General features: G+C 42.6%; 1 protein-coding gene across 6 annotated transcripts in view; it reads right to left on the bottom strand.

Annotated features, from left to right (window-relative positions):
* Positions 1-15,733: 15,733 nt before the first annotated feature.
* The window catches only part of tfeb (transcription factor EB), a 32,777-nt gene continuing 25,656 nt past the window's right edge, over positions 15,734-22,854 (bottom strand). For 5 of the 6 annotated variants that reach the window (XM_030052183.1, XM_030052182.1, XM_030052184.1 and 2 more), the window contains 5 exons: positions 21,511-21,628; positions 21,221-21,277; positions 20,429-20,504; positions 20,165-20,312; positions 15,734-19,457 (listed from right to left, as the gene is read on the bottom strand). In XM_030052183.1, the coding sequence (XP_029908043.1) occupies positions 18,885-19,457; positions 20,165-20,312; positions 20,429-20,504; positions 21,221-21,277; positions 21,511-21,628 (972 nt within the window). In that variant the 3' untranslated portion in view covers positions 15,734-18,884. The remainder of the gene's footprint in view (positions 19,458-20,164; positions 20,313-20,428; positions 20,505-21,220; positions 21,278-21,510; positions 21,629-22,854) is intronic. The other variant, XM_030052185.1, reaches the window with a different exon arrangement.

Consider the following 22,854-nt stretch of genomic DNA (forward strand, 5'->3'; position numbering starts at 1 on the left):
CTTTTCTCCTTAAATCCCATCATCCAATCCTCCCATTCCCTCTCTCTTTTCCCTCGTGTTGAGCCACAGACTCCCCTGCATAATGTCATTGCTGTGAACTGGATGCAGTTCCACTGGCACATGAAAGCTGAAGGTGAGAGGTTCGGTATTAAAAAAAATCAATAGCGTAATAATGTGGGCAGAGGTTGTCACTGTTGTTAGTGTTGAATTTTACTCCATCTACAAAGAGTGCACGAACACTTTCCCAGCCATAAAAAAAAAAAAAAATCCTTAAGTAATTTTTATAGCCTCAATGAAAAATTATGCTATTTGCAAACTAAAAAAAAAAAAGTGTTTGTTTTTGAGGAAGCTTTCAATCCTCCACTGATCACTTACCCTTTCCATGTTTCCACCCCTCCCCCCTTCTCCAGACCGCTCAGCTAAATTGATATGATCAGTGGAGCACTTCATCTGACCCTTCATGTCTTGGAGCAACCTTCCAGTTCTCTCTTTAACTCTCTTTGCTCACATCAGAACCGCTGAACCGAATGCAATGATTTATGATTGGCCATGAAACAACAGTCATTCATGCTTAATATGCTTTGGGCTGTCAAGCAGTCAATAAAGTGTTACAAAACATATTTATTCCATTTTCCCCAACTCATCTGAGGCTATTTCTGTGGGTGAAGAGCAGATGGAAAATCCTTATCCTTGAGATAGGTCATCCTTTAGTGCCAGTTCAGACAAACTGGCCTGGTGTCAGCACTTAACACAGCAAAATATCAAGAAAAAAATTCTTTACAAAGTCTGCAGGAATAGAGACACATGGCACAGACAATGCTTTTTGTATCCATAATTGTCTTTGAGCTATGCTTAACATCTGCAAATGTCATTTTTCTGTAATTTCTCTTTTTTTTAATAACTGGATTCAAATAAAGCTTTACAATGTGTGTGTGTGTGTGTGTGTGTGTGTGTGTGTGTGTGTGTGTGTGTGTGTGTGTGTATTTACTGTCCTGTCAGTGAAATTGGCAATCAGCATTAATAAATGGAAGCCCCACAAAGCTGAGCCATGCCCTGACTGTCTGTCTGTCACACTATCTTCAACAGTGACGCCGCCTCACGTCACACATATCAGATCACTTGGTCACTAATAATAGGGGACGGGGTAGACATATATATATATACATATACATATATATATATTTATACACACACTTAGTGTCCACTTTATCAGGTCCACCTGTACAATCTAATGCAGTACAACGTGACAGCTCTGCCATAAATTCTGTGTTTACAAAATGTATAATGTTCAGTTCTCGCTGACATTCCGGAGAATCTATAAATTTAATTCTAGGATTATTACGGAGGTTGTAGTTTGCAGAGGTCTTGTACTGGACTACATTATATTGAGAAGTGATATTAGGAGGAAATTCTAATTCTTTCTATGAATTACAATGTAATTAGAAACTACAGGTCATAGGTGCACTTAATGCTATGAAATTAATTCATTAAATACAATCACATTAAAGTTTTAATAAACTTCTATACATTTTTGAATAAGAAACACTGTTTCACTGTTAATTTGACAGTATATGCTGGCAGCACATTCACACTTCTGTCAACAGGAGAAATCTGTTTCCTTCCAACCCATAGAGTCAAACATGCTTTTTTTTTTTTTTTTACACAGCATTCTCCAGTTGGCCATAATAGGACATTGGAGAAAAAATACCTCTTTAGACATAATGCTGAAGGAGAGAGGGCTGTCGAGGGCAGGGAGATCTGCATGGAGAGATAGAGACAGAGATCACACCACTGAGCAGATGCACTGACAACACAAACCAATTAAAACACACACACACACACACACACACACACATGCATACATATATAGACATACACACACATCCTCTTGGAGCTGAACAACAGGGTTAAATCTAGGGTGAAAATACTCGGCTCTGTGCTCGAAGCTATTTCTCTAATTATGGGTCTTGGTGGATAAAAAGTAAACTTCAGGGGGGCACTTGCAGGCCACCATGGCTCTCTCTCTCACACACACATACACAGGGGTTTGTGTATGTTATGTAATGCTTGTTTACTGGGGGCAGCCATGACAGCATGAGGGCCATAAGGCCATGTGGCTGATGGGAGGTGAGTGGAGAGGGAAGCGGAGAGGAGAAGAGGCCACCGTGTTGGAGCTGCTGGGACAACAGGAGAGGCTTCTCCTGGCTTTAATTGGCTCTTTATGTGGAGGAGAGGTTCTCGGTGTGTCAGCCGTCCCTCCCCATCATCTCCTTTCCTCTCAAATCCACTACTCTCCCCCAAACAACGGTCATAACTGGCCGTCGTACCGCCATCCCACACTGTCCATGTCCTCATCCCTCCACACCCTCCCCCCTTCTTCCTGTCTCTGTTGGCGACAGAGGAAAGGGGGAGACCGAAAAGGGTCACCGCTCAGGATTAATGGCTATGTTTTCCTCTTTTCAATTCTTTCTCTCTGCCCCCTTACCACGCTCCCCTCTCCTCTCATTCTTTTCCCGCAGTACACCTATTAGAGAGACTGTGCGGTTAATTACAGGCTTGATCTGCCAAATTCGTCATTTCATTTGAGCCCATAGATACTTGTTGTAGAACAAATGAAACAAACACCACTTTCAAGTGCTGTGATGCCACAGCCTCTTATCCAAAAAGCTCTCCTCCCTCCCCCAAACGAGCCCCTAACTCCACTGTCTCCCCCTCTCTCACAGATTCCTGAAAGCAAGCCAAGGTGTGCAGTTGACAGCAGGCTCTAGTGATTAAGTCTTTTCATTGGTTAATTAGCCCCTACAGCAGTTGCACACAGGCGAGGCAAACAAGGACTGACTCACCAACGATCAAAGACACAGCCTGTCAGGAGGCTCAAACACACCCCGTACCTGTGGGACAGTAACACACAGACACACACACACAATATCATACCTGTGGGACAGTCTCCAGTCTCTCTCTCCCTCTCTCTCTCTCTCTCTCTCTCTCTCTCTCTCTCTCTCTCTCTCTCTCTCTCTCTCTCTCTATCTATCTATCTATCTATCTCCCTCTCTCTCACACACACACACATACACACAAAACCATACCTGTGGGAGTCCCCCGTGTCTCTCATTCCTGGAGCTGAGGCACCACACACATACAGGAGCACATTGTAACAAGGACACACCCTCTGAGATACACTGAACTGTGAACATACACACACACACACTTTCTCTAAACACCTTATCGGCACAGAAAAGAGGGCATGAAGAATAGTACAAGGAGAAAGACCTATTTGTTATGATATACAGTCTCCCCAAGAGAATATAGATTTTTAAAAATATGTAAAACTGCTGCAGGTAAGGTAATAACTTATACAGGGGTGTTGAGTTAAGGACACAACTAAATTTTGGGCAGAAATGTAAATTTGGCACCAGTTTAGCATAATAAATAAATAAATAAATAATTTTTTTTAAAAAAAGCAATGGGAACACATGCATACTCAGTAGATTAAAAAGCAATTTTCCCAAATTTGACACACTTTCTGTAGCACTGGGTACCCAGTGGGGCAGGTGAGTCTACCAGTATCAGCTGCCTCAGCACAATGATATCATACAGCTGGCATCATTTTGCTAAATCCAACACATATGTAAACTAAAGCAGCATGGGCAACCAGGATTTATTTTTATTGGGGTGTCTTTGTGAATTTCCCTGATTTTTGTATTTATTTTCCTGCAAAATGAGCATAGAAAGTCACAATTAGAGAATATTTCGAATTGAAAATGTTACTCTAAATTGAAATACTATCTGAGAAGCGAAAACAAATCCAAAACACATTCAAAGACAAAGATCAGATTCCTCAAGTGCATTATGTTTTCTAAATAGTTCAGGGCAAATCACGTAAGTTACAGTTCCTCTTATGATGCAGATCAATTGTTTCAGTGTCATTTATGACAAATTAATGGTTTAAAATTCAGGTTTGGAATATTGTTGATGGGCATCACAAAAGAAGGGTAGCACACCAGGCGTGGCAGCCTCCGCGCTAGTGGCTGGCCCAAAGCACTAAAGAACAGTAATGGTTCTAATTCCAATAAAGAGAAAATCCAAGGTCACACTGTGAACTTCCTCCCCATCAGAACACCACAAAGACTGGCTGGAAGAGTGCATAATATCCTCACAGCTATTTTTACCCTCAAATTAAAATCTATGACATGTTGAAATGACTGCAGTGTGCAAGAGGGGTATTCAAAGCAGACACTAATGACGCTTATTAATGGCGTGAATGAAGTCTTGACAGGTCGTGTGTCATTCTGCAGGCAATGCTCCACTGGCATAATGGCTAATGTAAGTGGGGATAATTATATATATTATACCCTGTCTTATGGTATTTTGGCAGGAGTATGAGGGGCCAGGCAGTTAGAAAGGAGAGTGAAAGCGCTTGCTCTTTTTGAGGTGTGCGTGCGTGTTTGTGTGCGTGCGTACACACATGTGTGTATTCACACTCCATCAGCACTGGTCCACGGGATGAATAACAGTAAGACAACAGCACCAAACAGTGGTCAAACAAGATGCCTGCAAAATGGGCTGAAGAGACAGGCATTAGATAAGCAACTTTCACAACAATATCTCCTCAAGCATCCTGCAGGCGACATGATTTTGCTGATGGTTACTGTTCATCTTTCGCTGAATATATTGGACGGTGTTGAATGATGATACAACAAACAGAGAGATTAATGGTTTTAACAAATGTATTACATATTGTTAGAGTAATTCAGTATGTATACTGACACAGTGGATTGTAGTATTAATGTGGAGTGGAAGTGCCCAGGCCCTGAGCTCGGTGAGAAAGCCCATAGAACAAAGAAGAAGTGGAAAAAAAAAAAAAAAAAAAAAAAATCATAATTCAAAGCGTTTTGTGACATCTTTAAAATGCACTACAGTCAAACTAAGTAAAAGCATACACCTGCCATTTTAGTAATAAACATCTTTGCAGTCATATTGCTAAATCTAAATTACACATGAGCAAAAAAGAGAAAAAAGAAAAGGCAGCACTACACAATGAACAGCTCAGCAGTAGCCTACTAGCTTAATTACAAAACGAAGTGCAATATAAATTGCAATACAATACAGCAAGCCATTTATATATTAATGATGTCCAAGGAGACCATGGAGAACAATATAGGACTTGGCTGGTCTCGCTGCTGATTCACAGTGAGTCTTAGTGGGTTTAGGTTTTAGTGCAGTGGATGGCTGAAGCAGGCTGAGGAGAGCCAGGGACAGTGAGGGAGAGGGGGGGGCGGAGTGGATCTTAGTGGATCTCTCTCGTCTCTGTGATGTTGGTGGGAGAGAGTTGGCTAATTGGAGGCCCAGCAGTAAAGCTGTTCATTAATGCCTCTGCCTCTTGGTCCCCCTGCTCAAACACCTTGCCTCATTTATCTCTCTATTTACCCACTCCCCCCATCCCAACACAGGACCTCGGAACACACGAAAGGTTCAACGTAGAACAAGGGGAAAAGGAGGGGAGAAGGAGAGAGAGGCAGGGAGGGAGAGAGAGAGAAAAAAAGGGTAACTTATGCTCAGTGGGAATTAACAAAGCACTTAGTAATTAAATCTAAATTGACATTCTGGTAATTAGCCCCTTGATTAGGAGCAATAACACAATTAGCCAGCCAGTCTTTGCTAATTGTTAATTAGTATAAGCAAAGTTATTGTGTGTGTGGCAGAGAGAGGCATGTAAAAGAACAAATGTTAATCTGTCTCTCTTTCAACAGCCGCGTCCCCTTTCTTTTTTCTTGCTGCCTCTCCATTGAGCTAGCAGGCAGGTTCATTGCCTTTCTCTTCACTGTGGCTGCATTCACAGGCAGCAGTCGGTAATTAGCTAAAAGTCTTATCAAGGATATCATCAGAGAGCGAGCTGAGCTGCGTTGGCACATCTCCATGCCTCTCTACCTCTGCCGAACATTCCTCTTCTCCGCCTGCGCTCCGAGAGGTGTCATACTGGGGTATTTGTTCTGAATAAAGATGTGATGTGGATTAAATACAATCATAAAAGGAGAAGAGAAGCCACGGTGCTGAAGATGAATCTTAAAGAGATGTAATTCATCTAAAAGGTTTTAGTTTATTAAGGAAAGGAACAGAACACCTCATTAAAGCAAGGGAGAGGACTGGGTGAAGCAAGAAAAGAGATGAACAGACAATAAAGATGTTCCAGGAAGTGGAATTTACATTGGCTACAGGTGAAACATGGGTTATTTTCAATTTAGATGGATTTATGAGAACAATAAATTGCATTTATAAAGTGCGCTCACTCAAACCTGAAGTAAATGAGGGCCAACTCACCTTTATGCTCTGCTCATTTTTGAAAGATAGAGAGTGGAAATGTCTCCTCCTTTCAATAACCTCATCCCTTCATCTCTCCATACATTCATTCATCTGTAAATACTGCAGTCGCACTCCAGCAGTAAACATGGCTGCACGATTAATCCACTGTAACCTGGCCAAGGGGTCAAGAGGGTGGAAGATACACACCAGTATCACCTGTGCATGCGCATTCACACATGTTCATACCCTCCAGCACACACACCTGCTGCCCGTACACTGATAACCATGTGCTAGTGTGTGTGTGTATGTGTGTGTGTGTGTGTGTGTGTATGGATAGGTGTGTGTACCTAGCCTCAGATTAGCTGGCCTCCCAACACAAATATTTGGCAGCAGGATGAGCTGTCTCAGGACGCACCGGAACATGAAATTAACCAGGAAAGGTAGAGGTGCCAACCCAGGCAAAACAGCCCTGCTGAGAGGAGCGGTGTACGAGGAGGTGGGGAGCTAGAGGGGGAGAGAGGGAGTGGGGCAAAGCAAGGGAGATGTTAAAAAAGTTAGTCTTACCTGCAGTAAATTGGTACATTTACACTCTCAATTTTCTTGTAATGGAAATTTGAGCTAGCAAATGAGAAATACAGGGAGTTAGTGCAATATATGAGTCCAAAGTGTGTTGGCGTGTGTGTATGTGTGTGTAGGTGTGTGTGGGTAGGTGTTAGGGTCTGTCTTGCCATGGCTCCTGCTGTGTCCCACCCACTGTGGCTCTAATTGGATCCTTATTACCAGGCCAGCCTCCATCCCAGGAATGATGGATTCATACCACGCAGAATTCCATTAATCATTCCTTATTCACAGTCCACTCTGAGGAGAGGGCAAATTCATTTCTTAGTGCACCGAGTGGCCACCATAATGAATATTCATGAGAGGAAATTTGGGGTCAGGCCTAATAAGGGAGGTAATTTGTAATTTGCGCTGTTCCCACTTGGGTCTTGTTCGCCAGGTTAACCTATAGAACAGGCAGACACATGCAAACAGACACCGGCACAGACACACTGGAACCCACACTCAAACATACTGTATTTTTGCTCAGTACCTGCTGGGTGCCGGCAAGAGTCAGGTTCATATTCACAATATCTGAATGTCTCAATATCCAGAACATTATTCTAATATTTATGCTAATATAATGTGGGAATTACGCAGTAAAAAGCACAGTGAATGGTGTGCCTCACTGAGCTTTGAATCATTTGTTCTTATCTATATTGGTTCTATCATGACTTCAGACACATAAGCTGAAACTGCTACAGAAATGTGTTTCAATATTGATGCCAAAAAAATGTGGGAGCAGTGAGGGAATAAGGCCACATTAACCAAACGGGAGAGGAATTTCAATCCGGCAAAAATCTGATCCGGAGAAGACTACCAGTACAGGCCTACAGCTGAGATAAAACAAAGAATGAAAAATGTCCTTAATTCTCGCAAAATGGCAGATCCTTTCTGCCTGACCAAATAAGCCCGTAGAGCGCCGGAACGCGCTGTGAGAAATCCCTTTAAATAAAACAGCCGGCTTTAAGAGAAAAATAACAAGCTCCTTCACACTGCTTCCACATCACAGCGCTTTAGCCCCAAAAGCATTTTACTATTCCTTCTGAAATTATGCCCACCTGGCATCACTTAAAGTCACTTAATTAATAATTTATCAATACATTTGAAGTGATTAAAATTCATGACCAGAAAGTGTTTTTAAAATATTGCCCTTGTACCCTCAGGGTGTCCAATCAGTGCACTGCGTTCGTTAGATCAGGAAGGAATAATTAATTGTACCTGAATGTTTAGTGGGGTCAGGCAGTAGGGGCAGGATGCCTTCGGTTGTGTTGTGTGTGTGTGTGTGTGTGTGTGTGTGTGTGTGTGGGTGTGGGTGTTCACATGCACTTGCTAGCTATGCACCACAAACCTAAACCAACAGCCTCACATGCCCATAAAAGCAGGACGCAAAGAGTCAGAGCTGCTTTTTCCCCACTGACCCCTTTTAAGCTGATTATTTGTTTATAAGGTGTGTTCCAAAATATACACTAAAAATAAAGCACTATATTGATCATATGAACTTATCTGGTACATAGTTTGATATTTACAGCTCGTTATGAAGTGTTTATATAAATAATAATATTTTTATTGCGTGTTCTTAAAATTAGTTATACACAGCAAAATGAGATCCTGGGCTTCATGAGAACTAAAGCACAGAAGGTGAAAGGGCATCTAGTGATCAGTGGTTTTATTCAACTCTGTTCAACCTCACCAACCCTTCCAGCAGCATCCCACTAGGTCCTCTGTCGGTATTCTGTTTACCCTTTAATCAAGCTACCCCTCCTCAGGTCACCATGCTCAGCCTCTGTAGGAGAAAGGAATGGCTGTTTTTTTATAAGATGCACACTCATTCAATGGGCATGATTGACAGGTAGGAGGCGTGAACACTCCTCGCTAAGTCAGCGCCCAGAGGTTAACACATGCTCATGGAGACACGCATACATACATGCACACATGCCTGCACAGTGTTAGACTGACACACATGCACACATGCAAAGGCACAGCCATGCACGCACAGCAGTAACACAAAAATCATTTCGAAGACAGGACATGCCGACTGCGCAGCCGAACACGGAGGGGACCAGAGGAGGGCAGAGAGGTGAGAGACAAGCTCCGCTGTGAAGAAAGACAAGTTCCACTGAAGGTCTAAATAAGGAACATGGCGAGCTTTGCCATGGAAGTGAGCAGACCGGTCTGTGTATCTCCGTCCTCTCATGTTTAATACATCCCTCCCTGCTCCACCCCAAGGTTCAGAAGCCCAGGGCCCCTGAGACCAACACAGTCTTTTAAAGATATGTGCTCACTTAATCACTGAAGAAAAGGACCCCTTGAGCTAGCCTAATATTATAATTAATTAATTCAACCAAAAAGGGTATTAAATTTCCTCCCTCTTAGGATATCAGCTGAATACATTGACCTTTGTGGAAATCGCCCTCTAATTTGAACCAGGTTTTCAAGGCGTTTACAGACTAAACTTGTTTCTTTTTCTCCTTCTGCAATTCTGTTCTCTTTTTTTCCCATAAAAGTGAGTGCAATGGAGTGAGAAAGCCTTGTGCAAAATGGTGAACCTGGTGTGTGTATGGGTGCATATTTGTCTCAATTGTGTCTCCATTTTGCGCATTCCTGGATTTGTGTGTGTGTGTGTGTGTGTGTGTGTGTGTGTGTGTTTCTTTGCACTTGTGCACTTTGCTGTGTGCATGTCAGTGATCGTGTTTGTGTGCATGCAGGAGTGTGTTTTTTGTGTGAGAGAAAGTGCACGTGAGTGTGAGTGATCCCTAGTTTTATCTCTCTGCTGTAACACAGAAAAGAACAGAAACTTTTCTTATTACCAGAGAGAGTGGTGGAATAGCAGGCAGCTAAGTCTCTGTCTATCTCTGTCTCTCTCTCAGCGGTGTATCCGACTCCCCAGTGTACTGTGGGTCTTCAGTAACTCTGACTGAAGTTCAGAAGGGTTAGGTAGTATACTCAGGAGGAAGGGAGGAGACAAGAGGAGGAGGAGGGGGGGTTAAGTAGGATTGGAACAGTGGCAGTTTTAAAACAGAACTTTAAATCTCCACCTACGAGAGAGAGGGAGGACAATGGTGTCATGTGGCGTGCCGTTATCTTTGGGTCTCTGAAAGAGGGGGGAGAGAGACGTGAGGATGAGAATAAAAAAAAGCCTCAAGAAGGGCATAAATGTGATAACAGCTGTAGGCTGTATAATCTACGCAGCTTTTCAGGGAGGTATGGAAGAGAAAAAAAAAAAAAAGTCAAATCTTTGCGACCTTCAGATTGTAAGTTCACTGAAACACGCCAAGCTCACACTCTCTCTCTCAGAACAACAGCGCACAAATGGAAGAGGATTTGTGTGACGGACGGATGAATGGATGAGTGGATGGCTGGATGGATTGGCAGATAGAGAAACAAACACAGCAAATGAACAAATAGATCTCAGAAGCTTAGGCTAGATTGGATCTTGCGTGTCAGACCATTAGTTTGTCAGTAATCTTCATGGTTCTCTGGGCATCAAGGGCAGTAATATTGTCCATCATTTGAGGCTCCACCCTTTGTCCTGTAGACAAATCCCTCATTTCGAATAAACCTCCAATGAGGATGCCATGTTCAATTCACTCTAACAATCAATTCAATTCTGTCTACAGAAATGGTTTGAGTGGTTTAATGAGCCAAAATGTGAAAAATGATTTCTACGCCAAAGTATCATCTATATAAGTGATAATAAGCACAACTCAACAATCCCTACCCAAAAAGCTAAAAAAAAAAAAAAGTACCACAGTGTTTCTGTTCCATCTGGGATGATTGAAAAAGCTGACCGACAGCTTACCTGTTATGTTCCAACTGTAGAGATACCACCATATCTTTATTCTACACACCTTGCACCAGATACACCCTCTGTCAATGGATGAAATTCACAGCAGTTTCAAACAATATCTTAATTTGCAGCAGTGCTAAGAAATGTGTCAGTCAGGCCTGCCTTGTCTTGTCTCCCTATGGGGGTGGGCTTTGTTATGGACCACTCACTCCCCCTACTGGTCATGTAGAAGGGGGGGAAATGATCTTTTCACACGGGTATCATGGGGAAACATAAAAGAATGCAGACTTACTTTTTGTTCATAAATCAAATTTTATTTACAAAGAATTAGCATGCAGTTTTGATGAAATTGATCTGTTTTTTATTTTTGGGAAATCAAGTGATCGTTCAGTCTCATTCATTGTTTTCTCCAAAATGTACTTCATCTGTACAACGAAAGTCCAGTGTTGATTAAAAGCTTGAGTTTATGACTTTTGAAATCTTCCATGGAAATTGTTTCTGTGCACTCACCTGCAAATCAAGGACGCTCACCAGCCAAATAAAACTAATTTAAGTCACATGCACGGCTACACATTGTTCAGCAACGATCTTACTGTCTGACCCCGCGGCTGGCTCTACAAATCTCTATCTGCAAACACTCCCAAGCTCCATCTCATCTCTTTTCTTCCTCCCAACCGGTTCCTCCCCAGTAGGATTGTAAGCTGCAGCCTGAGTAAAGTTGGAAAAAGAGCATAAAGACCCCCACCAGAGCCCACCCCACCTCCACCTGCCTCACCTCTCACAAGCTCATCTCTCCGTCTCCTCACCACACATGAAAAGAGTGATCCTTCCATGCCACAGTTAATGGCGGGGACATTATTCATCTCTCCAGCCAATTTGAGCTCCTTTCTTTCAGGAATAGCGGCATGAGGGGTTGAGAGGAGTCAGGGACGAGTATTAAATATGTAGAGGAAGATGGACAAAGGAAAGGCGGAATAAAGAGGGGCAGAGAGGTGGGAATGAAGACAGGCAGGAGGCATGTGGCGACGACGCAGACACCAAGTTAGTTAGCGGGAGAGTGTACGGCAGGCAGGAAGAAGGACAGGAGCAGAGAGTTGCCTTGTCTGTCTGAGGGGGAATTGTCAGTTCACAGTTTTGACCTTTGAGAGAAAGGCCACACCAAAGTAACATGTGACAACCTTTATTTGCATCCTTCCAGAGATCAGGTATAGATCAGCCCTGTCCATCGAGAGAATGGCTCTACAGACTGAAAAAGAGGCAACTTGAGACTGTAAATATATGGTTATATATGTGGCTGTGAATCTTGTGATTTACAGTTCACAAGGTGATGATTTAATGCATAATTCTTTTCTTTTTCAAGTTTGTAAAAGCTGATTCATTAAGCGTCATGTAGCCAAAATGGTACATCCCTTAACTAAATAAATGTGCAGCAATGTAAGACTCTCCTTTTTTTGTTCTGAAATGTGAGAAAAATCATACAAAAAATATTTGGGGATTTATTATTTATTTTAAGAATATTATTGACCAAAAAAGTTGTAAGTCATAGTGTTCTGTAGATTTTTCTTTTTTAAACAATGATCAGCAATATGATTCAAAGCACAGTGGTTTCATATCAGTTCACACCAAAGTCAGAGTGGTTCATTCTGTTTATTTCTTTCAGAAAATCAATGCAGTTGAATCAGTAAAATTTATAACTGATCAGTTCAAGAAGATAAATTATTACACCTTTAATAATATGTAGTTGAACCCAGTGTACAAACAAAATAAAAATTTTTAAAAAAGAAAAGAAAAAATAGTTACTTCGGAAATAAAAGTGAGAAACAAAATGTCGTCAGTGTTTCAGACATGTCCCAAAAACTTTAGAATGATCTTTAAACTCAAGCGCTGATGAATTATTGAGCTGAGATCAATGTTGTGTCAGCGTGCCATCTTCATTAGTGGTTTTTTGATGGTGGGTCAGCAGGTCCCACAGAGGTATGCCTGCAAAAGCCATAAAAAGTGTCTCCAACCTTCAGCCATGTGGTAAAAGCCAGTATTTTTGGTGTGGGCTCAGACTGCCTGTCAGGCAGGATGTACGGCAAGTGGCCCGGGCCAGAAGAGATCATAAAGCAGGCTGTGATTGACGGTATCTTAATGGAGGAGGATGGATCAATAAGTAATATCAGCAGGTTTTAATTCAAGGCAACACACATAAACCTTTACCAACTTCACAATGTCACTGAGTGTTCATAAAAGTTTTCTCTACATCCCCTCGGACAAAAGAGATAAATCCATCAAAAAGTCGTCTCAATTTTATAGTCCTTCCTCCTCCACTCCTCTCCCCTCCTTTCATCTCCCCCTCATCTCCATTTTGATGTCTGTCTATTAGCGCAGGGTGAGGCCTTTCCTGCTCTCACATCCAGGGGCTAAATTAGCTCAATCAGCCCCCTTTCACCTCCCTTCCTTGGGCTTCAAGCTGAGTGACACACTGCTCCCCTGGGAGGGAGGGAGGGCTCATATACACTGCGAGCCCAGCGGCCAGAAGAAGACTACGGGAGGAGATATGGGGGGTGCGGGGGAGAAGTTGGGGTAGATAGACAGACAGAGATAAAGGAGGAAGAGAAGGAAGCAGAGGGCGGAGAAGGAGAAGGAGAAGGAGAAAACCTTAATTTCACCCCTGCTCCGATAGAGCCATCCTCGGCCCTGAATGGAGCTCCTTGTTCACTGTTTGTTGAACATGTAAAAGAACCTCAGTGATTATTTTGCTTTGCCCTGTTCCACATTTCCCTCTTCCTCCTCCTCTCTGTGGAACGGGGTGGTGGTGGTGGTCAGGGTGCTGTGCTACTGCCAATCCCAGTTCAGGAGGCCCAACCACTGAGAAAAGAGGCGATGAAGCTCCCTCTGCTCCGGCAGGATGGCTCTACTGTTCTGTGCAGCTCTCTTTTCTTTCTTTCTTTTTCTTCATTTCTTTCATTCTCACTCTTTTCCTCTCTCACTCACACACACACACACTCCACGCCGGGGCCAAACTCCGCAGTAGCTTGCCAACATCTCTTAAATTGCACCTTCATGTTTGATTTGTCTCAACCCCTCTCTCGCTCTCTCTTCGCTAAACAGCCACCCAAGTATTCGCGGAAGTGCAAGGCAGGCACTTCTACTGCGTTAATAGCAGTGTGTGTGTGTGTGTGTGATGCGGGGGATATGGGCGAAAAGGTGGTGATCGGTGTGAGCCATAAGATCTCCTCTTTGCAGCTCTACAGGGATTTATTAGACTGTGGAGTACATTAGCATCATAAAGCCCTGGGAGAATGGGTCTTTGGATGGGCTGCAGACACCACCACTACACTTACACATGCTCCAGCATCAGTGTGTGTGTGTGTGTGTGTGAGACAGAGAGAGAGAGAGTGTGTGTGTGTGTGGATAAGGAATAAGATTACCCTGATTTAAGTTAAGAAAGGCTGTTTAACGGTAGATATGGATCATCCCGAAGCGGCCTCGAACTAATACATCAGGAGAAGATGGAAAGAGCGGCAAACGAGGGGGAGAGGCAAATGAAAGGAGGAAGAGGGTGAACTGTGCAGATAATCAGCTCTGAGACAAGAGGGTGACTTTGCCGAATCAGCACCAACAAATACCAGATGTCATATTTTTCACTCGTAGGCTTATAAGTCAAACTTTACATCTTGCTGTGTTTGGATTCCAGCTAAAGGTTGAGATCAGAACAAAAAAAAAAAAAAAAAAAAAAAAGCATCAACATCTCCAACAGTTGGTTCTGATTTATAATAGAAGAAAAGATAGTGAGGGTCTATACTACAAATCTCTGCACCTGTGAGTGGCATTTTGCAATATGGACAAATATGAAATTTCAGATCAAATACCTCAGTGTTGATATTATGTAGATATTGCAGGGATGCTTTGATAAGATATTTACACATGTGAGATTTCTGATAAACAGTCATTAGTGGATGTGATGATCAAGCAGGCAGAGGCAAATAATAGAAGAGTTAGACTAATAAGCCCATGAAACTGCCATAACACAATATTATCATGTCAAAAAGCCCAGACAATCTCATCTCACGTCACAGTATTGCTATAATATTGCTATATTTCCCAGCTGCATGTATAAGGAAATAAGAGACAGGATTGCAGAGGCAGCGTAATCACGGCTCCCCACCTTGTTTCATGGTTAAGGGAAAACTGAGATAATAAAGGAGTATTTAAAATAGGTTAATTGCATTGCAGTTTGCATTCTCTCTGTAACTGGTGGCAGATTTGAGAGAGAGCAGTGCTCAAGGAGACAGCAGAACCACGTACATGGATCACTGGTGCTCCCTGGTGGACATAAGGTGCAATTACATCCAGTGGGTTTCTCTAATCTGTCCCCTGCCTAAATACAGGGGGATTTACAGTATGTTCTCTTGCCTTTGTCCATGTTATTGTTTGACCAGCTGTCCTCACACCTATTGCTCTCTTAAGTCATCCCGGTGGAGGATCCCTCTCCGCCTTTGGCTCACCCAGGGTTTCAGCCATTTTAACTTGTATGCTGTAGTGCAGTGAGTGTAATGTAACTCTTGAGGTGCCATGTAAGCCAGACCATGTAGGATAGGAGGGCCAGTGTGTCATGTGTTTGTTTTGTTTTTTCCTGTCTTTGTTTTGTCTCACTCATCATTGACTAATTAATTTCAGGTAGATTCATTTTCCTTTTTTCTTTACATGTTTGTGATGAATGAACTTGACATTTAACCAGCAACCAGTTCAAACTTAACCTTAAACTATACACCAATTCAAGCCTTGTTTTCATTCAAACTCTAACAGCAATGAATCAAACAATTAAAAATTACAAAATGTTTTTCTTTTACCCAAGATATGAGGAATTCATCTTTTCTTGTGAGGTCTTTTCAACTCTAACCCTTTCTCACTCTCTCACCCTTTCTTTCTTTCTCTCACTCACCTCACACACACCACACACACACACACACACACACACACACACACACACACACACACACACATCATTTCATCAAGTAATAGTAACTTAAAAAAAAGAAGAACACAAGAGCCACTGAGTGGATTCTGGTAAAACATTTTATATCCTCAGTAAAACCAGAACGCCAGTTTTCCCAGTGTAGTTTGCTTGGCAGTGCGCCCTCTAGTGGAAGGTAGAGGAGGCCTGAAGAGAGGAGGCCTTTGGAGTGTTGGCTGGAAAACAGTATAACAGTCAAACTGTGGCTGAGAGGGACAAGGCACAACTCTGGCAGAGAGACAGAGACACAGATAAAGGCAGTGATCCAATGCCATGGCAACCACAACTCTTTGGCTCAGAGTTTATGTGAAGTCGGTCGTCCGCCTGTCTTCATGGAAACCAAAAGTCAGGGTGACAGAAGGCATGGTGAAGATGCCAACCTGCTTCAGTCTGACCACAACCACCAGTAAACTTCACATCCACAAGAAGAGCAATTTCCATTCAATCAAAGCAAATAATCACCTCTCAACTTAGTCTGGCTCCAAATTTCAAAGTTAAAATAGAGAGAAAAATAAACTCCTAATCAATATAAAAATGGCATCATAAATGTACATAATCTTTTCATTTCTCCAAAAGTCTATTGAAATCTCGAAGTTTATAAGTGACTCCCCACTCCTCACCCAACAAAACGCTAGTGGGTTCAGTACCTTCACTGTACATTTACGGTAAATGGCTCTGAGAATAATTTCTTTTTTTCTTTTTTTTTCCTTTTTTGAATAAAATGAAATAGAAGTAAAAGGACAAATACAAATAAAATACATTTAAGTGGCTTAGTGGCATAAAACATCTCAAATAAATCTTATTCCATAATTCTTTCATGTACAAAGTCAATACAATAATATAGTTTCCAGTGCTTTGGGAGGTAAAATAAAACAACAAACTACAATAATAAAGAATACAAACAAATACTTTTTTTTAATCAAAAAAAAAAAAAAAAAATCACCATCAACGTTTTTGTTTTCCTACTTTTTTTCTGTACTGATCATAAGCTATATCAAATCAAAGTCAAGCCCCAGCTCTGCTACAGCTCAGGACCACTGCACCTGCTGCAGCCACACACACGACCGCGATGACGACGGGTTTGTGATGTTAGCTGGCCGCCATCAAACCGCAAACTGCTGGCAGTAGACCTGAACTCTTCCTCTGCAGACGGCGGCTTCACTTGGGTCAGTACCCAGAGAGAAGACAGTGAATGGCTGGAGACTTGTTTATGTGCTGATTTGAACACAGCCTCAAGGCACACTGCTCTATATGTCTGTATGTGTGTGAATGCTGGTGTGTGGGTGTGATCATGCGTATGTGTGCGTGTGTGTACATGGTCAAGTGAGTGTCTAAATGTTTACTGCATGACTGTTTGTGAACAAAATGTGTGTGTGTATGTGTGTGTGTGTGTGTGTGTGTGTGTAAATGCATGCAAATGTGTGCTGATGCTGTGCTTTTACAGTGAAGACTATGACAATACAACTGCCGCCGTCTACTGAGACAAACTCAGCGCGACAGCTCCTCCTTCTCCTCCTCCTCCTCTCTCTCCTGTATTACAACACTATCACTCCATCTTTCCTCCACCTGGGCCTCTAACACAGGCCAGGCCCTACAGTACAAAGCCAAAAAGCAGTAACCGAGCAGAGCAGTGAAACTGGGAAAAATACGTTTGTCTCCTGCCTCAAAAAGTATTGCTGGTACAAAAGTGAACTGTATGGCATTGGGCGTAATTTACATTGATATGAAGTCTAAACCTCTTAACGTTTAAAACACACAAAATGTAGTTACTGCTGTTTGCCTTTGAAGGGCGGCAGAGGCAAACATAAAAAAAAGGCATGTTGGCAGGGTTAATGGCTCTGGCCTGGTTCAGGTTAACATCTGTACCTGCTGTTTGTGTAACCTGCTACCTGAGTATTGTACTTCATAGTTTTTGGGCAGTGTGTATGTTGAAGTTCATCCGAGGGATTTCTCTAGTCTCTCTCCAGAGTTAACATGGTTAACAGTGTCTTTGGGTGTAAAGGTCATGGCATTGTGTGTTAGTAGAGTAAACTTTGGGAGAAGGGGCTGTATGTGTGTGTGTGTGTGTGTGTGTGTTTTAGGCAACTGCTGCATATAATTCCCTTCAATTTGCGCCAATGCCTCTACATATTAGAGGAAACCAGTTTTGTCAGTAGTATGTGGCACACAATCTTATATGTGTGTCTGTGTGTGTGTCTGTGTGTGTGTGTGTGCATGTATGTCTGGGTATCAGTTTAGGAGCACTGCATGATCAGAGCTAGAAGTGGCGACAATGCAATAAATGAATAAGTGTGTGCTTCTTAAATACTTGCTCTAGCAGTTGCATAGTTTAAGAAGACACCTGAGCTCTGCAGGCTAAAGTTGAGCTAACCGAAACGCCAAACAACTGCTGCTCAAAGTGAAGGCAAACTGTGGAATAATACTAGACTGGGAGATAGAGCAACTGGATTCCTCTTAAAAATAAATTATGCATGCAGGACCATAAAGCTATTAACATTTTATTCACTTTTTTGGCGTTCAACAATTTATGGCTACTAAAAGAAGCTGATGTACGGGAGAAATGACTCTACAATGCACTCAGCTGTCCTTGGATCTGATAACGTCAATCTAATTAACCACTGCTTTTGTCTCCTGTCCAATTATGTTTCACAGCTACCTTTATGGAAACAAGGCCAAGTATACAGTTTAACTTTTGACCTGGCATTATCGGTTTGCCCCTTGTAAATGCTCAGACACTTCCTGAGTGTTGAGCGAAGTTTCAAGTTGCTCAGCTTAGCTCACATGCACTGGTACGTGTGTGTGTGTGTGTGTGTGTGTGTGTCTTTGCATTGATCAGAATGCTTCCAAATGTGTGACTGAAGGGAGATAAGTGTGCTACAAATGTGTCATGAGTGTAGGTTCACCCTGTGTGCTGTGTATTGTATTTGCCGCCTGCTCTGGGTGTGTGATGCATGAATGTGGACATATCATATCCAGTATGTCTGATTCCACTGTGGTGTGTGTGTGTTATGAGTGTATATTCTGTGAGTGATGTGTGTCTACGCTGCTGTTGTCATACCTTGCCAGTTTTGGTGCTCTGTTTACATCTTCACTACAACTGCAAGCTCTGTATATATATATGGGCATGTGTGTGTGTGTGTGTGTGTGTGTGGGCGTGTGTGTGTGTGTGTGTGTATGTGTGTATTTATATGCTCTCTACAGTATGTCTCCATCCTCTATGCTGAAGCTGGATCTGCGGCTGGAGTCGACGGAGGCTTCGGGGGACATTGCAGAGAGAAGGGGGTCTCCACCCAGAGGGGACAAGGGCTCGTCCATCATCAGGAAGCCCAACTCGCCTCTCCTTCCCTGGACACCCAGTCCACCCAGGTCCCCTAGCCCCGACATGCCATCTGAGAAGCACGGCACCCCTTCACACAAGTCCAGTGACTGGGCAAAGTCAAAGGGCTGGGAGCTGCCCACAGCTGGGTACTGGATGGGGGCTTGAGGCTGGAGGTGTGGGGGGAGCGGAGGCAGCTGTCTGGCCTGGGGCTGGCCCTGAACCTGGCCCTGGGGGTGGAGATGGGTCTGAGGATGGAGGTGGTGTTGCTGGGCCTGCGGCTGAGCCTGGTGCTGGACCTGTGGCTGGTGGTGGGTGTGGGTGGGGTGGTGGGGAAGCTTTTCCTCTGGGCTGGTCTCCTCCTTAACAAAGGGGCCCATCACATCAGCCGGATTCAGGCCAGAGGGAGAGGTGCTGGGTAAACCGTGCAGACGAGCCTGCATCTCCAACTCCTGTTTACAGAGAAAGAGAGAAAAAGAGATCAGTCGGTTTGTGTATGTGTATGGGGAAAAAAAACAGACAACAGAATTAAAAATTATTCTAAAAAAAAGATTTTTGACCGCATTATTGACAAAAAAAGTTGCAATTCACAGTGTTGTATTTAATCACCACATTCAATCTTTTTTTTTTTCTTAAAAATTATGTATGATTTGATTCAAAGGATTTCACATCAGTTTGGGCAAGTTTAATAAGCAGAATTTATAATCAATATATTTGGGCTGGGTTTTGGCACAGACCTCACAATACGTATCATGATACACAAGTCACTGAAAATGTATAAATGGAGCTTGAAATACAACCTATTGCATAACACCTGGATAGATTAATAAAACATACAGCATTATATGATAAATCAGATGGCAAAATAACTCAGTTTGCTTCAAAATTCCCATTCCAATTTATTAGAATGTTAATACAGTGCACTTACTTGATACAGCACATGTAAGTGTAGATGTCATAGTATCACATAAAAATGAAGTGCATAAATGATACATGATACCATGGGCTAGAGAATCAGTAACAGTGTTGCAAAAAATAATACTGTAGTACTCAGCTGTAATGATTTTTTTTGCACAACTCTATGATGAATCAGTGCAGTGAATGAATTGTCACACCCCATAGTGTTTGTGTGCACAGTGCGTGTCTGTTTGTGTGTTACCTGGATGCGAAGCCATAACTGTTTGTTGGCCATCTCCATCCTTTTGAAGTTGTTCTCCACCTCCCTGGTCCTCTGCACATCCTTCTGCATGCGTTTGATGTACTCTACAGACGCTCGCAGGATAGTGCCCTTGTTCCAGCGTACATCACTACACACACAGTTGAGTATTCACAGAGAATTTACATACAAGGGAATGTTACTGTGCAAAGCAGCAAACAACTCTACAGTCTACAGTGAACACACACATAGCAACAACAAACTTACAGGTCATTGGTTTTGGGGATCATGGTCCCCAGCTCCTTGATACGGTCATTGATGTTGAATCTCCTTCTTCTTTCAACTATCAAAGGGGAAAGGGAAGGGACAAAAAAGAGGGAAAAAAGAGGGGCGGAGGGTTAACGGCAGGAAAGACAGAATAAAAAAAGAAAGTCAGACTGCACCCACTGCAAACGACAACTTTCAATGACCTTGACCAGTGTTCACTCAGACAGTAAGGGGAGGTGATTTAATTCAGTAGCTGCTGGACTGGCATGACAGTGCAGATAATAAAAGCACCAATCAGTGGCATGCCACCTGGTTATAAACTGTAAAGAGTAGACAGAGGTACAAAGACATTCATGCACACCGATGCATGTGCATACCTGCACACACACGCACACGCACACACACACACACACACACACACACACGTACACACACACACACACACACACGTACACACACACACAGAGACACAAAGTCACAGGCAATTAGACTTTAGTGCCAGAACAGCAGAAATTAGCAAGTTAACCATCCACCCACTAGTTGCACTGTGTCAGCTAAATTGATCGAAGAGTGTATAAAAGAGTTTGTGCAAGAGATAGTGTGCGTGTGTGCGCATGTGAGTATGGGTGCATGTCTGCATGCATGCATGTGCTTGTATGTGTTTCTAGGAGCAGAAGTCAGTGATGATGTGGTTAAGAAAAGGTGTACTGTGCTCTGTGTAGTGAAGAAGAGGTGCAAGGTAGGTAAGTAACTCAGGGAAAGACATGATTATAGGGGAGCAGGAAGACTTACTCAGATTGTGGTTGTCTTTTTTCTGTCTCTCCTTGGCCATTGCACGGGCTTCTGCGTCTTGGCGATAATAAAAAGCGGTTAACAAACAATGACCAGGACTGTGACACATCTCAACAGAAACTTTTGAAAAGCATTCCAGGTGAGATGCTCAAGCATTTCAGGAGACTTTTTTTTTTTTTTTTTTTTTTACATTAACCCAATAAATAAACAACAGGACAAGAAAGACCTCAGGCCTCCCAAGTTTCATTGGATGATTTGGCCACAGCGTGCTTGATGGTGAACGGTCCTACCTGACAGCTCTCGCTTGATGGCTAGGTTGGCGGGACAGGAGTTGCTGGTCATGCCGATGGCTGACCCTGTCATCCCAGGACCTGTATACACATCCAAATGACTGCTTGACAGGGGGAGCTGGGGAGGACGTGCACACACAATCACACATACACACAAAAATCCATACGTTTTAGAAAACCAAGAATCCACATGAGCACTTTCCTTTGATCACTTAGGAAATCACCTTATTATGTAAATTATGTAACTGTAATTCACAGATCTCCTTGACAGAAATACAGGAGAATGTGAGCGGTCCCTGGTGCTTTTGTGTCATGCCCTATCCTCTCCTCAGGATTCACATCAGAGGCTGAAGAAAACCATATTGAAAGCTTTGGTCTCTAGGAGCAGAGTGAGTGGGGCTGAGACTTAAGATTACCCCTGCGCGGTCACAAATGACTTAGGCTCCAACCCTCCTCATTAACAATAAATCCTTCAAACTTGTAGCGAAGAGTATAATCAAAGTAAAAACACAGCATCCTCCAAAGCACTTGGTATACATTACATTAAATAAAAAAAAGCTTCAATATATAAAACTGTGGATGAATGCAAATAGAGAGGCTTCCAACTCTCCAACAAAGCCCTTATCTCTCTCTTTAAGTTAAGTCTCACAACAACAACATTACTACAACACCAAGAAAGGTAGACTCCATAAAACAGCCAAAGGCAGATGATATACTGGGGTACTTCTCTACGAGGTGGACGTTTCTCCTTCACTAGAGGATTCATTTATTGCTTCATATCCTGCGTAACCCTAGTTAAGTGCCTTTATAAAGTCAGTGCCCATGTTTAGTGCACTGTAAAGAGCAGATAGCAGCAGATAATGCAATAATATCACACCTATGAATAGCTTGCCAAACACACAAAAATGATTGACTATCAACTCCTCTATCTTATCTCACTCTTTACGGCTTGGGTTCTCCAACACCATCTCCTAACCCCAAATTTTTGTGCAGTGGTGTTACACTTAGACACTGCATAACGGTTGTGCTGTAGCAGTGCATGCACTCCTAAAAAAAAAACAACAGTATTTTTGTTCTTAATGACATTTTCTAATGAAAAAGATGGACTTTTTACGCCTTGTTACCGACACAGTGTCCTTCTCTCTGCAGTGAGGGCAAATGTGACGCAACTAATGAGGCCGAACCGATAACAAAACTTATCTCAAAGCAAAGATACCTTATCTAGCTGGCTACTGTGTGAGCAGCGAGATCAAACGCATTCACAGACATAAACACACACGCAGATCTCCATGTATTCACTTCTGTATGTAAATTACAAGCTCTGTGAACGTCTAACATATGCTC

The sequence above is a fragment of the Myripristis murdjan genome, chromosome 5 (assembly GCF_902150065.1).
Source record: "Myripristis murdjan chromosome 5, fMyrMur1.1, whole genome shotgun sequence".
Lineage (NCBI taxonomy): Eukaryota > Metazoa > Chordata > Actinopteri > Holocentriformes > Holocentridae > Myripristis > Myripristis murdjan.